Genomic DNA, 18,299 nt, shown 5'->3' on the forward strand with positions numbered 1-18,299 from the left:
TTAGGAATAAAAAGGCAAGAGCAGCTGCTTTCTTTTCTTCAAGAAGCTATGCTACAAAGAGAAAATTTTACATGTTGCACGTTCTTGGGCACAACATAGAGGAAAGAGACAAGTCTGTCAGGAAGATGGGACAATATGCCTCCTGTTAATGCACTGAAAATGTCCACATATTTTCCTCCTTCTGAGAGATAAGCTGCAGCAATCTCCATTAATAAGTTAATTGAATAAAGAAGGACACACACTTCTCCATGGAAAACTTTATCTAGATACTTTTGTACAGTCCATCTGGAGAGAAGGGAAGGAAAAGCAAGATTTCTAGTGCTAAAGAACTGAACTACGCTGAAAGCAAACAGGCTAGTCTAATAACACACACCTAGTGACAAACAGATTTCTGAGATATAACATAAACAACTGAAAAACTGTTCCAGATTCAATACCAAAAAATTTCTACTGCTTCAAGCAAGTCTGAAATATCTCCACATAGACAGTACTGCAGCATGCTCAAATTGTTTTTCCCATTATCTTTTCAACTTCTATAATAAACTTCCATAATAAACTTCCATATCAGTAAGTTTAGTGGTTTGTGAACTACAGTTTTATGCATCAGACATATTATATGAATCAACTTATATACCACTACTGATTGAGAAACTATACATTTCAGCTCTATTACTGTTACAGGTTTTAATGCACACCAATAAATTTGATTCATGTTTTTACTTTTTTTCCTCCTATACACTCCCTAAATAATTCTTCTCCCCACTCCATTGCTATCTATCTAGGACTGTGATCAGGTATATGTGAAATCTGTTCCCAATTTTGAAAACATTAATCTGGTACCCTTGCCATTACTTAGTCACACACTTTACATTCTTTAACCTTTATTCTTTTTGAACTCTTTTTTGTATGATGCTTGCCTACCAGCATCCCACTGTGACTGACAGATATGCATTTATAATCTATTTTTATTTCAGAACATTATAACAACAATGACTGCAAACACATTACGTAGATCTCAAACTAAGGCTGCCTAGAGTGCTTGCTTAGCACAAGAGGGATTTTCACATTGTATGTGTTATGAAAACATGTAACAGGCACATACAAGGACAAACATGCACAGAGACAATGCTTAAATGATCTCATAGAAGTAGTTACGTTATCAAAAGTATATGTTCATATTTAATATTGGGAAGGAAACACTTTTAGGAGAATCACAGCATACGCTACCATCTTTATGCCAAGGCACTACAAGGCACACCCTTACTTTGGCTTGAGTCGGTTTCTCTCATGACAGAGTTACAATGAAATCCTATTTTTACAAATAATTCATTAATACAGCATTACTATTTTGGGATTCCTAAGCAAAACCTGTCTCCTTTCTGCATGGGTAGACAAGCCTGCTTTTGAGAGAACAGGCTTTTTTCCCTGCCTTTTGGATATTTGTGATTCAGCTCTTAAGGTCACCAGCACATACAGCAGGTTCCCAGGCATTTCAGCACTAAGGATTTGCTCTGCGAGAACAGTCATGAAGAATTTATATGTGTGCTAAAACAGATTTTATGCTACGTGTGCTGAAACTTCTCCTCAGATGCTACATATTAGGACACTTTTCCCTCCCTTATGCATCTTACAAGCCTGGCTGAAGGACTGCAGGAGAGACATTACCTTCTTGAACATTCTGGTGGAGTCTTCGCTTATCTGCATGAACCGCATGATTACATTGTTCAGGTAGATATCGCTCAACGTTGCATGGTCTTTGCTTTCTCTTCTCACTTGGTTCAGGAGTAAGTACCAGCAATTCACTGGCGACAAGAGGTTCTGATCTTTCCTAAGGAGGAGATATACACATGTATTAGGTAGAGAAATGCAAAAGTTAGTTTATTAACACAAACATCTCCCTGACATTTACAGTCATAACTTGTCATGTAAAAATGGCTGCTTCTGAAGAGTCAGTCAATCTGTTCTTGGAATAACTTGGGTTAGGCAAGCTTCAGATCACTTTTAAGACACATTCTACAAATCCCATGAGGCATCGATACAAAAATATAGAAAAAGCGTAAGAATTCAGAACACTGCAAGCCACCTGAGAGTATAAAATAATCTTGCCACAAAGCTTACAGTTGCTTACAGATGGAGTACATGTAAATACTCAAAATCAATAAAGGTCACTGCTGAAAGAGTAACAGTAATTAATTTTTGACATTAGAAATAAACAAGCACTGCAAGTGCTTCCCAAATCCTTCATGAGCAAAATTTCAGGTGTAGCTGTTTCAGTGTAATGGATTTGTGTAACTGCTGTAAAAGTAGAATGATATGTCACAAACACACATATTCTGTGATCAGCATTCATAAATTCACAGCACTCATAAATACACTGCTACTGCCAGTCCCAGATGGCTCAATTAGAAGACAAACAGCAGGACTGGACTTTTTCCACAACAGTCCAGTTCCGAATTTCCTTGACAGATTTTTTGCATTGTAGACCCACTCCAAACTTTTAATATTGCAAAAAGTGAAATCACAGGTGACTTCTCATTCCTTTTACACAAAGCAAAATAAAAATACATGTAGTTCAGAAACGGTTTCACAGACAACAAAAACCTATGCATAAAATTTGCCTTATTCCAAATTTCATTGGAATTTTAATTTCAAGTTTGCCTTGCAACTAAGGAGAAGCTGGTGTCTCATGGCTTGGACAAGTGTACTCTTCACTGGGTGAAAAACTGGCTGGATGGCCGAGCCCAGAGGATTGTGGTGAATGGGGCGAAATCCAGTTGGCAGTGGGTCACAAGTGGTGTTCCCCAGGGCTTGGTGTTTGGCCCCGTTCTGTTTAATATCTTTATTGAGGATTTGGATGAGGGGATTGAGTGCACCCTCAGCAAGTTTGCAGACGACACCAAGTTGGGAGGCAGGGTCGATCTGCTGGAGGGTAGGGAGGCTCTACAAAGAGATCTGGACAGGCTGCATCGATGGGCTGAGGCCAATCATATGAAGTTCAACAAGGCCAAGTGCCGGGTCCTGCACTTCGGTCACAGCAACCCCATGCAGTGCTACAGGCTTGGGGAAGAGCGGCTGGAAAGCTGCACAGCAGAGAAAGACCTGGGGGTGCTGGTTGACAGCCGGCTGAATATGAGCCAGCAGTGTGCCCAGGTGGCCAAGAAGGCCAACGGCATCCTGGCCTGTACCAGAAATAGTGCGGCCAGCAGGAGCAGGGAGGTGATTGTTGCCCTGTACTTGGCACTGGTGAGGCCGCACCTCGAGTCCTGTGCTCAGTTTTGGGCCCCTCACCACAAGACAGACATGAGTTGCTGGAGCGTGTCCAGAGAAGGGCAACCAAGTTGGTGAAGGGCCTGGAGCACAAGTCTTATGAGGAGCAGCTGAGGGAACTGGGGCTGTTTAGTCTGGAACAGAGGAGCCTGAGGGGAGACCTTATTGCTCTCTACAACTGCCTGAAGGGGGGTTGTACTGAGGTGGGTGCTGGTCTCTTCTGTCAAGTAACTAGTGATAGGACAAGAGGAAATATCCTCAAGTTGCGCCAGGGGAGGTTTAGATTGGATATTAGGAAAAATGTCTTCACTGAAAGGGTTACCAAGCACTGGAACAGGCTGCCCAGGGAAGTGGTTGAGTCACCATCCCTGGAGATATTAAAAAAGCGAGTGGACAGGGTACTTCAGGACATGGTTTAGTGGGCATGGTTAATGGTTGGACTCGATGATCTTGAAGGTCTTTTCCAACCTAAATGATTCTATGATTCTAAGTGCTCTAGAAACTTGTTGCTCTCTTTTTTTCCTCTTGTGGAGGGATTCTCCTACAGTCAAAAGGATCAACCACGTGAAGATAAAACAGCCAGAGATGGTGATGAATTGAGGGAGAAACTCCATCAACTCTTGATAAATCATTCTAATAATTAACTATTCTCACTGTTAGAAATATGTCCTTTAATTCCTCATCTAATTGTCTACCTTTAGCTTTCACCATCAGAATCAAAGCAACAGTGAATGATTAACAGACAAAAGCCTTTTCTTAATCATCAGTGCTTTGCTTTGCATGAATCAGAAGTGAGTTAAGGAAACTTCCCCATTTTGTTTGGGATGGACATCTTAACTGTGTTACTCACAGCAAGCAGCTTCAGGGTTTTATCAGCCAGGCCAACCAACACAAGCACCCCTGAAGGGCCATGCTGATATTGCTTGGTCCTCACTGCTTGTGCATGTCCCAAAGACAGTCCCACAGACCTTCCTGCTTGTTCTGGGGGGAATGGTGGGAACAGCACAGGGGACCACCGGTTAAAGTGACTTTTGCTGCAACCTCTTCTCAAAGCAGAGAACTGCAGAACAAAGCCAAAGGCAGGACTCCAGTCATAACCCCCATGCACATCTGCCAGTCTGGATTTAACATGTTTAAGAATGAGGAAAGATGTTTGTATGCACAAGGCAAAAAGATTTTGCCACAAGCTCAATAAAATCCAGGGCGTTCTCTGAAGTGGTGACATATGCACACGTTGGTTATTTCAGAGAATCATTGAGTCACTTAACTGAATTTTAAGAAATATTTATTACTGCTCTTTGAACTGTGCAAGCTATATTTGGATTAACCTTTCCTTTGCCAGATGTGTTTGGAAAAGACTTGTCCTGAAACAAAAGTTCTATCTGTGTATTTCTAGCACAGCACTGACTGGACACTGGAAAAAGGTACTTATTTTTCAGTTTTACAAACACAAAATATTGTTTTATACCCCTAAGCATAACAGGCAAATGCATTCATTAATCAGCTCAAGTCAGGAAAATAACCACATGAGACTATGCCAGCAAGTAATGCATTTGAAACATTTTAGAAAATAATGCTCTACACACGTTTTGCCAGATACTACCTGACGACTTTTGTTTTGCACACAAGTTACTATGCCATAAAAGGGATACATTAAATTGTAAGCAAGGCATAACGTTCACATCTTCATTTTGAGGAATTAGAGGGGTCAAGAGGCAGCACAAGTTCACATGCAACAACAACAAATCAAAATAGTTTTCTTTCTAATGTCTTTTTTGCCAAAATTCTTGTCTTTTTTTTTTTTGTGTAATGGTGATTGACCTTTATTTAGACACTTTCAAATCCTATCAACTCCACTGTAACAGATCCGCACACAGCTTTCAAGCCTTTCTGGGGCTCTGCATCTGATCTAGATACTGGCTGTATTTTGGGTAGTTTAAATTCTGTATGGTAGGTTAGGGATAGTATTTGTGCAGCTTACCTTTTAAGAAACTGAAACCACTTGTCAGAAGCTTACATGAATAATTGCAGAGGGCCCAATCAACAAAACAGTATTTAGGCACCCATCTACCTTCAACTGCAATGAGAACTGCTACGCTGCTAAATAGGGGTGGGAATTTCAAACACACCTTTGAACCTGGGCTCAACCTAGCAGTACTCAAAACCAGCAGAAGCAAAGAGCGGCAAAGCACTCCAGCAACGGCTAACATGCAAGCGAGGGGGAAGGAAATCTCTCTTACTTGTACTGCTGATGATCCTTTGTACTTCTCGTTTTTGCCATGAATCTCTCTGCCAATTTTTCCAGGTTTCGGGAATACTCCATCTCAATTTCTGACTTCTTGCGGAAGAAATCCTGCAGATCCTGAAGAAGCTGCACTCTCATTTCAGTCTGCTGCTCCAGGCATTTCTGCTGCTCGATGAGTTGAGCTCGGATCTCTAATAAAAGAAGCACATACCCACTCAGGTCAGTGGAAAGCAAATGAGGATTGAGCAGTATCAACCAAAATTACAAACACTCCAGCATACTTCAGCCTCACAGCTACACCAGCTGGATCTGGATGTCAGGTCCTGTGGTGGGACACAGCAGTGGCAGCTCTCACTTCTGCCACCACATGCTTATGCCCTAGTGTCCTCTCACCCACCATCTGTCTCACAAACGGCTATTACAAGGGCTCAGGACTCTGCTGGGCTCACGTGTGCAGAACACCTGCCTCCTCCTTCCTCTCCCATCCTCTTCCTGGCCTCTGGCATTAGCCCAACGTCTGGCTTGGAGTGATCTCCTTGCAGCAGGTGGTGTGCAACCATTTGAGCAGCAGCCCCTTCTGCTACCCTGAAAAATGGCAAGATAAACAAGCACCCTTTGGGCTTGGGCCGGGATCAGCCTGCTGACTGCCAGGTGGACCTTGCTGGTTGGTATCATCATGCACACCATGGAAACACCTGGTGATAAACTCTGGATGCATTATCCACCATAACTGTGCACAGCTGAGCTTTCGTATCTGCCCCACCTCTGCCAGGGAAGGAACTGCTGTACTATACATGCATTCACCAATATTTACAGCGAATATAGAGGAATAAGTGTACATATATTTAGAGATAGCTATCTGAAAAATTGCACAAGGTTCCAGAGACTGTGGTATATTTATTAACATAAAACAAAATTAGGCAATTTAGAAGAGAATATATGCTCACAGTTATCATCTAGAGTAACAGGGAAAAGCGTCCAGATTTCTTAGCATTGTTTGCCATATGCACAATTGCTATGTGGTAGGGTTTTTCTTTTCAGGTTGGGTTTTTTTTTTTCTTCTTAACACTTTTATATCTTGAGTGCTAAGCAGTTAATCACATTGTGGGAACACTTGGTCTAAAAACATCCCTCTGGTTCTTTTGAGAGACTGGTTTATTAGAGTTTTGTCAGCTGCCCAGGTACGGTGTAATCCAACATTGTGGACACAGGAGTAAAGCTTTTGTGACCATAATATATGTATATATTTTTTAAACAGTTTAATGCTGTAACAAGGACTTATCAATAGCAAAACAACATGTCAGAAGTGATGTCCATGTAAATGCAAAATTGCTGTGAACTTCTACTTGATTACTAATGATGTAACCACGCTGTGGGCAAGAACATGTTGGAAATCTTAGATGCTTACTGGTTTGAAACAGAAAAGCATTCTAAAAACCACTGCTAACATCACAGGGAACTGCAAACCAGTAAGTAATAATAACATTGCAAAAAATTATCTGATGCAACTGGGAACTAATGCATCCTTACTGATCTTAAAGCAGGTATGAAGGCAGAGATCCACTCTGCTGTGATTCAAATGTGTATACTGAAATAAGCTAGTATGAGCACAGAAAACTGTTAAGCCAACATATTTACTGGAGGAGGGAGACACTGCAGTATTTTCTTCCAGATCTCCTTTGAGCTACCAGCTGCTGCGTTAATCATTAATGAGACCATAGTCTCATTTATAGTGTGGGAGGTGAACCAAAAAATTCATGATTTGGTTTTCATTTCATTTCAAATCAGTTTGTTGGAAAAGGACCATGCCTCCAGCAAGGATGAGCCACTGTAATACAACACTGTATCAATGACATTCATGTACATAGAGGAGAAAATCACATTGGAGCTGGAAGGTTATTAACAGAAACAAAAACCCAAGACTGCTTTTTTGGGTGTCCACTACTTTTAATATTGCAATCATGGAAAATTTCTGTGTATAGGAAACCAGTTGTACAGATTCACTGACCAGAGGCAGCAATTTTACCCACAAACTGGAGTTTTGAATAAATCCAAATCTATGTACATGGTCCCTGTACTTTGGCCATCTCTCTCTCCTGCTACAGATTTTCTACCAGTTACTTTAAAAGCAGAGCTCTGTACAGAGCAACTATGTTCTGATTATTTTGTAGGTCAGTGGATCTTGCTGCTATAAATCTTCCTTTTTAGGCAGGCTTTTACCATAGCAACAGGAAAAAGAAAGATTTTAGAAACAGGAATATATGAATAGAGATACAAGAAACAACAAACAAGGGATGACAGATAAAATATAAGAAATTGCATTAGCTTTCTGATGCTGTCTGGATTTCCAGTGGACAGTCGTGGCTTCCTTCAAACTTGTATACTAGAAAACAAAATAGGAGCATGATGTCTGAAAGGTGATGGTGGCTGGAGGTGTCCAAGCTCCGAGTAAGGTGGTAAGTTAGGGGTTCAGGGGGACTGCAGCTTTATGAAGGAAGTTCCACAATTTCTGGCTATTTGAATCTCGGCAAGGAGAAAGAACATGCTGGCTCCAAAAGGCTGAAGCTCTGGCCTCCCACTGGAGGATAAAAAGGGGAGATGCACATCCCACTCATGCCAGCTGAACAGTCTGTCCAGAAGAGACTTCAGCATAGCAGTTCTCCTTCCAGTCTTTCACATCCTTCTGCTCCTGCACTTTTTAATTCTTCTCTTACTAATAACGTGTGTAATGCCATACTGGCAGGCTGAGGAGATGGCAATGAATAAGAAATCAGATCAGCAAATGTTGTGATTTTAACTTTCTGATAAGAGAAAGCTGTGGATTTAAAAAACACCCAAACAACCAAACCCTAATATAAAAAGCCCAACAAACATTGGCATAACGGCCAGCCAGCCTGAGCAGCTGTGCATCACAAAAATCACAACTGTCCAAGTACTATTAACTAACATAGACTACACATTACCTACTGCTACGGAAAAATGCACCAAGGCAACGCTATCTTCTTTAACCAGTCCACATGTGTGATTTCCCTAGGGCTACAAAGAGAGGCATGGAAAATTGTTGCACTATATTCAAATAAATAAATATCCAATACACCGAGAAGGTGCCAAGTTAAAAACTAGTAGAGCCCAAACTCCACAGATATGGAGACAGGTGCAGCAGACAACAGAAGGGAGCCTGTCTTTACTCTATTTTGTTGGCACATTTAAATTCAAAGTCAAACTGGTACCAGCTGTAATGGACAATGACATTGTCCTATTCTGCTCTGCAGGGTGGCTGATGTCAAATGACTGCCAGGCTATTTTGTGCCAGGAAGAGGCACGTTTAAACCCTGGATGAATTAACACCTTCTCCTTCTCTGTACAGCAGCTTTGAGTCATACTCGCTAGTTTTCTAGCCAAGGGCTGGTTCGAAAGGAATCTCATCCATTTACACTGCAGCTTAAACAGACTGAATTCACATCCAGTGGACACCCCCCCCCCGCCTTTGTCCAATACTTGCATACACAACCAAAGCAAGGAAGCAGCTAATGTGACTGTAGTTAAATCAATAACCTCTGAGTAAAGTTTTATTTCTAAAGATTTTCATGTCAAAAATTATTTCAGTTATACTCTCATTGACACCATCCTCTAGAATTACTGCATTAAGTATAAAATTAGGTTTTGTTTGTGGCAGCCTTCAAGATATAACTCTAACCTTTCAACAAATCTTTGTTTTCTTCTGACAGGAGGTTGAATCAGTGCACTATGAAAAATAAAAGGAGCAAGATTATAGCTGTTTTGAGAGTTAAGTACGGAGTGGATGAAGCTGAACTACTGACATCACCCAAATCATGATCAGAAATAAACTCGTCAAGGTTACCTCTTTGCATACAGTACAGTATTACAAATAATGACTTACATAGTACTGCAGTAATACACCACATTACCCTGGCGAAGATACGTGTAACCAGTTATAGGCCAGTGCCCCACCTGAAGGCACCCATGGTGAGATATACTGCAATGTGGCACACGATGATGCTGGCCACACACCAGCAAGGAACAAACCTCATCATCTTCACTTCCACATACACCAAAGCACTAGGCGGCATCAAACATCCCCAAAAGCCACAGGAAACCCCCTCCTGAGCTCAGAAGCCAGACACCTCATAAATACACAGTATTAACCAAATTAACCTGCTGCCAGACCAACACTTTTGCATACAGACTGCCACCGTGCCACAGCACTCCCCACTGCAATGCACATAACCCTGCCCTGCAATGCTGCAGTGCTTCTGCCGCGCCGCACTAGGCTGTGCCTGGTCTCATCGGCACTTAGAGACCGTCCAGACCACCATGAACCCCCACCACCAACTCTCGACCAAAGCAACTCTAATGAATGTTTCTTGGTGCTGTTACATGCCTGCTGCAAGCTGCTTCCCGCCCAAGCCACCCCAAGAGCTGTTGCAGCCTGCCACCCTTAACTTCTGTTTAAGTGGAATTAACTTATGTGCTCGCAGAGCAGCCCTGCCATGGTTTTTGGTGTTTGCTGAAAGCTCTGGAAGGTGCTGCAGAGCCAGACACCTCTCCCTGGTCACCCCCTCGGCTGCACTGCAAGCCTCCCACCTGCTGCCTCACCCTGCCCAGCAAGGAGCTCTATTTAAGTCACGGTTACAATACACAAACTACGCAGACACGTTAATCCAGTAGTATTACTGGGTAATAATACAAACAGCCTCAGAGGCCCATCCTGTGAATGATTACAAAAGCAAGTAGCTCATCAGAACTATTTGAGAGTACAAATAGGCTCTCACAAGGCATAGTTATGTTTGTAGGTTTTATCTGCTCAGGTAACTTCAAAGCCGTATCACCTCCCATCTTTCCTTAAATAGCTCCTTCACAAAAAAGAAAAAAAAATTAGATTAGTTTTAAAACACTCAGAAATGTCTCATCAAATGGACTAAGGACAATACATATTATCTTAGACTTTGTATTTCCAAGCCATTACAACTTAGCCATATTTTTACCCCAGTGAGCTATCGACACACATATCCCTCATTCTCACATTTATGATATCCAGATCGTATTTCATAGGAAAAGATTCAGACCTTAAATTCAGCCTAGATATCATTTGGTGACCAACATGTATTTGTAATTAAGCACATACTGGAGCATTAATCATCTTGCAGTACCTCCTTGAAGACACCTGAGCCTTACACGACTCTCCTGCGCCTCAGTTACTCTGCATAAGAATGGCTTATGTCTGAGCCTGCTGCTAGAAGCTGGGGTGCTGCATTGGGGGACTGATCTTTCCAGTTTCATCCCAGGCTTCTGCCTTTGTAAGGACCTGCTTTTGGTTTCTCTGTCGAGATGGGTAGAGCTTTGGTCCATCTGAATGCAGCTGGCCAACATCTGCAGTTTAGGTTTTGTTTCAGGAAAGCGCCTAGCTCCAGCCCACTAAGGATGCTGCCAGCAGAGAAACTACAACAGCCATCACTGAGAGGGGCCTGGAGATGCTCCTGTGCACAGTTAATAGTCCTTAATGCCATGTCACCCCTAGGATCAGCACTCCCACACCTTCCAGGGATGTTATTCTGCCTCTCAACAGGCAAGAAGATAAAGATGATGAGAGGTATCAGCCCTGTGGTGGGTACTCTGGCCCAGCTGCTGATAACTCCTCTCTGAGATACACAGCCTAAAGGTACTAGTGCTGGACAAGCTTTTATTTCCCAGAACCATGGCTAGAAAGCTATTTAAGTGTTTCTATGACAAATGGTGAGGGAAGCTCTGTGGTCGGCAGGGAATCTGGCTCACATTCTCCTCCAGGTCCTCGCTGCCATTTTCCTGGACCACAAGCAGGAAATTCCACTTCGAAAGCCAGGAAATTCCACCAGCCTGACAGCTGATGAGAGATGCTGGGATGAAGATCTCGCAGGCTGCTGCAGAAATGCCTTTAAATAGATGATGAGCCTGTCCCACGACATTAACTTTCTATGACAGACTAGTGGAAATCACTTCCCTGTGTTCAACACTAAAGTAAGAAGCATGGCTGCATAGACAGTGATGCCCTTGAGCTTCTGAAGGCAGGACCTCTGTGGACTTTGTTCTTCCCTCTAGGTGATTTCACTTAGGACGTTAAGCATACAGATTTATGCATGTTCCCACTTAAAGTGAAACCTCTGCAATGCACATCTCAGCTCTAAATTTACTGTTTGGCTTCATGCCATTTCCCAGAGAATTCATTTCAGGCTTTTTGTTTGTTTGGGGATTTTGGGGGATGTGGTTGAGGTTGTCATCGAAAGAACACGTCTCCAGGCTGTAGTAGCCTGTGGAAATGGATGCGGAGTGAGAATCAAGCCTGGGATCTGAAGGGCTGTATGAAAGGTCAGGAATCCGAAGCCCCTGTTGACATCTGTCAACCCCTTTAAGAACTGTAAACCTTGTTCATTCAAGCACTTTGGCAAGCTTAAAGATAAAAACAGTCCTCCTGCAGCCATTAGCAGGGAAGCTGGTGTAGAAGCCATTTGCAGGATGAAGACAATTGTTTACAGGTCACTTCAGTCATCATGCTGAAACAAAGAGAGCAGACAAAGAACAAATTCTCTCCTTGCAGCTGCAAACTTCATTCTACACATTCAAGCAAACACACTCCTACCTACTGCAGCCACAAACTAAGCAACAACATGCCCCCAGTGAGAACTGTGTAACTGGGGGATCCCAGTGGATGGGATCCAAAAGGGGTGGCTGCATTAGGGCACCTTCCACCTTCCAGTTCCCCTTGAAATGGGAAGACATGGCTGGAAGAGCCAAGAAAACCTCTATATGTAGCTGAAGAAGCTTTTCTTCTTGTTGTTCTTGGACTAACGCCCTCCTGCTATTCGCAGCCACAGCTGCTGGTCACTTGGCTGCCTACAGTCCAAGCCTGAATGGAGGGCAGCACGCCAGCTCACGACTTGGCAGGACACTTCTTGCCACGGTGCTACTGCCAAGCGACCGTGGATTTAAGCAGGCAGTCTGCCTGCACCACATTTTGAGTGCCACAGCAACTGTTCCTTTGCACCCGTAAGTGCTGGCACTATGTCCTACCAAATCTTGAGCACAGCATACTTTGTCCTTCTGGTCACAGGAGCTGGGACTCTGAGGACAAAAACTTTTATCCCTCAGAGGAGAGGGAACTTTGTTTTGCTCAACAGTAAAATCCCAGCCCAGCCCAAAACACTGCTGACCATAAGAGAAAGGAGCAAAGTGCAAGATGCCTTCTCTGCCTCAACAGTCTGATGCAAAGTCTTTCACCGGCATGACTCAGTCCTCACCTCCTGCTGTGGGTGCAGATGCTCTCCTGCAAACCAACTGCCCCACCTCCAGATAAGCAAATCAGCTCCCCAAACCACCAGCACACAAAAGAAGAGCAAAGAATCCACATCAAATAAGCCCCAAAACACATTTAAGAAGAACAAAACAAAGCAGAAACTACCCCAACTGTGGCATTCATGGCAAAGGTCTGTAGCCTGAGAGAGGAAAGAAAAGAAGAAAAGAGAGACAGACAGACAGACAAGGAGCCTGTGTGCATCTTTGTCTGCCAAGCAGATAGTCAATCATGCAGTAGGTGTCTAAAAACCCATTTAGGCCATCTAAACTGTCAAGATCTATGTGACAACTTATTCTGAAGCTTCTGAAGGGCTTCAACCGTCTGGGGGTTTTTTATGCTTGTTAAAGATACCATGAGCCTTTCCCTGCAGACTTAAATTTTGGCCACATGAAAAAATTAAAAGGAAACTCAGCATGCCCAAATCTTTCTCCTCTTCTCACCAGTGAAGTACCTGCCGGCAGAACAGAAAAATGACTCATGGCTCTCCTCTGAATAATTCTTTGCAGCAATGTCTGGAATGCCAGATTGACATGAGCACTCCACAAGAAAAAAAAAACCACAAACCATTGTACTGGGTTTGCGTGGCAAGGTTTTGGTAACAGGGGGGGTTACAGGGGTGGCTTCTGTGAGAAGCTGCTGGAAGATTCCCCTGTGTCTGACAGATCCAATACCAGCCGGCTCCAAGACGGACCCGCTGCTGGCCACGGCCAAGCCAGTCAGCGATAGTGGTAGTGCCTCTGTGATAACATATTTAAGAAGGAAAAAAAAGTTGCTGGGACAGACAGAAATGGCAGCCGGAGAGAGGAGTGAGAACATGTAAGAGAAACAGCCCTGCAGACCCCCAGGTCAGTGAAGGAGGGGAGGAGATGCTCCAGGCACCGGAGCAGAGATTCCCCTGCAGCCCATGGTGGGGAAGACCATGGTGAGGCAGGCTGTCCCCCTGCAGTCCATGGCGGTCCACAGGGGAGCAGGTATCCACCTGCAGCCCGGGGAGGACCCCACGCCGGAGCAGATGGGTGCCTGAAGGAGGCTGTGATCTCATGGAGAGCCTGTCCTGGAGCAGGCTCATGGCAGGACCTGTGGTCCCGTGGAGAGAGGAGCCCACGCTGGAGCAGGTTTTCTGGCAGGACTTGTGACCCCGTGGGGGACCCATGCTGGAGCAGTGTGCTCCTGAACGACTGCACGCCATGGAAGGGACCCACGCTGGAGCAGTTCATGAAGACCTGCAGCCTGTGGGAAGGACCCGCGTTGGAGAAGTTCGTGAAGGACTGTCTCCCATGGGAGGGACCCCACGCTGGAGCAGGGGACAAGTGAGGAGTCTTCCCCCTGAGGAGGAAGGAGCGGCACAGACAAGGTGTGATGAACTGACCCCAAGCCCCATTCCCCGTCCCCCTGCGCCGCTGGGGGAGGAGGAAGAGAATCCGGGAGTGAAGCTGTGCCTGGGAAGAGGGGAGGGGTGGAGGGAAGGTGTTTTGGTTTTTTGTTTCCCACATGCAACCATATATGGTCACTGCTATATCAGTTTTCGCAAATTCCTCTGTAAGCAGCAGCAAAAAGGATGAAATTTTAAGGCAGCCAGAAGACTCAGTAGTCCTTTCCTTTCCCATTTTACTTTGCACTTTGGAGATGGTGTTCTGAGCATGCAGGAGCTGCTGAAGCACTGGGAAACCTTGAGTCCTGCCTGACACTGCTTAATTATGTCAATGTGGCAGATTTAGGTCCACTTTTTTCACCCCTCTCCAGCACTCAGAAATTATTGTAGTGTTTGTATTAAGTCATGACTCCTCTAATTAAATTTAGATGGCAAAAAATATCTAAAGCTGATTTCAGACTTCCATAAGTGCTATGATTTTTCAGAATAATACCCAAGTGCCAGTTAGAAAATAAGATCTGTAGTGAAAGCAAGTTCCCAGTTACCCTGGAAATAATTCAAGGCAACTCCACTCTTTCAGCACCCTAATTTTAGATGCCCTTTCTGCTCCCTGTTTCCCCAAACTCCAAAAGTTTATCTTCTTGAAGGATGTAATGTGACAATTCAAAAACCATTCCACATCATTCTGCCCTAGCCAAGATTAAGCAGAAACAAGTAGTCAACTACTAGGTGCTGCAACAGTACAAGTAGCATATGTATGTTCTCACTGTTGAGTCTGTGCGCTAAACACAAAATATTTGGCAGCTGTAGCATCTGCTTTCGAAAGGTTCTTCTAAAGTTTTTTCAAAGTGCAGAACACAGTATAAAGGCGAGTATGCAGCAGAAAAATTAATCAGTTTGTCACGATCTGAATAGTAACGAAAACCTAATGATCTTAATCAGCTTCCTTACTTGTAAGCTGGGTGAAGCCAGGTTAAGTCCTTGTGCCGGCTGCCGCAAGGCTGAGGATGGAGGTGACTCTGGGCAGCACAGCAGTGTCTGCTCTGCGACAGACACTGCATCACCCGTCTGCCAACGCCTCCTGAAATGACCCCAGCCTTGCTGCTGGCACACATCCTTTACCTCCAGAGCAGCAGAAACCTTTCTACCACACAGATGTGAGCACCATTTCATTTTGTTAAGCTCACAATAAAACCCTTCCTTCTTAATATCTCAGGTGGACACCTGACAAGTGAAAATGTCTGAAAGCTTTTTCTAGAAATTAAACCTTGAGAGATGTGTCTTTTCTTGACAAAAAATAAATTATTCTGAACATCTGGCAGGTGACATAGCTGTTGAGATGAGAGTTATGCTGGTAGCAGCGCAGGGCAGGAACTCCTGAGCAGCAGGACAAGCGGGAAAGCCATGAAATCTGCACATCAATCAGATACGGCCTCTCCTGTACGTTGATGACTATCACTGCGATAAGACTCAGGAATTAATAACTAGACAAAATGCCCTCCCTACATCCTGTGAAAATGATTCTCCATGCATGGCACATCTTTAAGAGGTCAGTAAAACATTTTTAGTACGACACACACCCCACTGCATGCCATAAATAAAAGCACACGTTTGACCCAGCCATGACTTTCAGTGACAGCTTTTTAAGTCCGAAGGTGAAGTCACAGTCCGGTTAAGGACAAAAAGGAAACTGTGGTTTGTGCTCTGTGTGCCAGGATTTTACCCACATCCCTTTTCAGCCCAACCTGCCTAACATGCAGCAAAATACTTTCACTATTGCTCATTTATCTTTGACGCATTTAACTCCTTAAAACCGCAAATTTAACATATTGAGCACTTTTGTGTTTTTCTTCTAAAACTTTGTATGTTTTGCTGTGACAGATCCATGATGCTCGTCTTCACTGAGAAAAACAGCTATGCCACTGTGATGCCTTCAACGCCAGTTTTAAAACTTTATGTCCACATCCCATACTAATTACTCACCTGAGCACATCCTGAGCGCATAAGGTCCTGCCTACTCTAGTCAACGAAGTGGGGCAAAGATACTGTCTTGGGCAACACGCCAGAGCTGCACAGTCTGGTTTAGTTGCTGGCACACTTCTGGGCACAGTGTTAGCCCTTGCCCATGAGCATCCTCCTTGCTGGCACCAGCTGTGCAGGGCTCAGGGGACAGCATGGACCGGAGACCGTCCCCATCACCCTGCACCAGTGAGGTGTCCCCACAGCAGTGGGGGACTGGAGCTCCTCCCTCACCCACTCAGTGCTGAGTGAAAGATGGTGTCTACCACCCAATAAATCTTTGAACTAAATCATATCACCACACTTCATAATCCTTGTACAGATTTATCTGTACAAATGCAAGCCTTGCTGGGGAATATGTCTGTCAGACCAGACAGATCTCAATGTGCATCATTTTTTAGTAGGGACATGGCCTGAATCTGCAAAAGAAAAGTCCCAGTGTGTGATTACTGGTCCTCTGAGCATGACTATGGTATTATCCAAAAATATATTTCAGTGTCTTGTCTCAATTTCACAGAGCAAATAATATTGAATTTGACTCAGCAGATGATTTAAGGAACATCACAACATTGCATTCTGAGAATGAAAAAAAAAAAAGTTTCATATGCCAAACTTTGAGCAGTAGAAGTTAGTATTTTTACTAATTAAACAAAACAATAACTCCTGTCACGGTGGAAGAACTTCTGTCTGTGGGAATCCTAAAAAATGTAAAATGATAATCACCATATTGGTTGATTATAACTATCAAACAAATATTAGTAACAGCCAGGTATTTTTATATGTCACTGAATTAATAAGATGATATAAATTCTGCCAAGCTTCAAATACATTTGTCTATGTATTGCTCTGACTTGGTAAAACATGCAAATTCTAAGTGAGAAAATAAAATGCCTACCTCAAAGGAAGGTTTTCTGACAAGTTTGAACCCAATTACTCAGAGCCCCAAATTCCCGTAACAGCAGCTGGGAAAACACAAATCCTTTAGTGTCACAGAGCAGATTTTTTTGTTCCATCTTCCTGCTATGGGGAAGTATAAATTGGATTGTGGACCACCTTTAATTAAATTTATCGTCAGTTGTTACAGCAGGAGGAGAAGAAAGCCCCCCCGAGGTTCCTGCTAATGGGAATAGAAAAAAAAATACCCAGTATGAGACAGTTTGTAGGTAACTGTTGCTCACTCACTCAACAGTAAGATGAAGAATAGTATCTGCTAGTAAGTGAACTTTGGGCTAAAATAATTTGCATATTTCCAGCTCCCCTGGAAACAATCTTCAATCTTTTAGAAATTAAAAAAATAAGAAAAAATCACTCACTTTTTTTTTTTAATGAGATGAAATATCTGAACCAGCAAAATTTAAAGTTGATGATTTGTAGAACCCACTATTTGCATTGTCTTCCTGCATTAATTCACTGGTTTGTCTATTCTGCAAATGTCTCTCTCTGAGAGACATACGGATGGCTAGGATTTCCAGCAGGACTCCGGTGACTGCTCTATGGAAGCAAAGACACCAAGAGCAGCTGTAGGAAACAGATGTGCCACTTAGGGCACTTTCAGTGAAAGGCCAAGGGACGAATTCTTCATGTGCTACTTAGTTCAGGATCCCTTTATAAAAAAAGGCCGTAAAAAAACCTATTATTGCCTATGTTTTTAGCCTGGTTCCACTTGAAAGTAGATATTCGGGTAGCAAAAGCCCTGCTGGAGTAAGTAAAGGAGAAGGGTTGCAATGGGCAGGACAGGAGCAGTAGCTCCTAGGCCCATTGTGGGGCTAAGCTGAAATTGAACCTGAGCCACTTAATTTTCATATGTATAAAGTGCCAGCTCTGAGAAGCACATCAGCAGCCATAGCAGCTGGATGGTGAAGTGGTAACGTGCAGAAATAGTTATTAATTATTTGGGGAAAAAAAATGGTGCAGGGTTGTTTCTCTTACATGTTCTCACTCTCACAACTTAGTGAAGACATCAAAGACGTGACACCTACGATGGAGAAATCTCTGCCCTGTAAGAAGGCCCTCCTCCACACATGAGCAAAAAAATAGGGGAACTTTTG

General features: G+C 43.4%; 1 protein-coding gene across 3 annotated transcripts in view; it reads right to left on the bottom strand.

Annotated features, from left to right (window-relative positions):
• SRGAP1 (SLIT-ROBO Rho GTPase activating protein 1) overlaps window positions 1-18,299 on the bottom strand; it is a 155,355-nt gene that overhangs the window by 70,863 nt on the left and 66,193 nt on the right. For all 3 annotated transcript variants that reach the window (XM_069773496.1, XM_069773494.1, XM_069773495.1), the window contains exons 2-3: window positions 5,508-5,703; window positions 1,666-1,828 (exon numbers count right to left, since the gene is read on the bottom strand). In XM_069773496.1, the coding sequence (XP_069629597.1) occupies window positions 1,666-1,828; window positions 5,508-5,703 (359 nt within the window). The remainder of the gene's footprint in view (window positions 1-1,665; window positions 1,829-5,507; window positions 5,704-18,299) is intronic.

Source organism: Haliaeetus albicilla, chromosome 28, assembly GCF_947461875.1.
Source record: "Haliaeetus albicilla chromosome 28, bHalAlb1.1, whole genome shotgun sequence".
NCBI lineage: Eukaryota > Metazoa > Chordata > Aves > Accipitriformes > Accipitridae > Haliaeetus > Haliaeetus albicilla.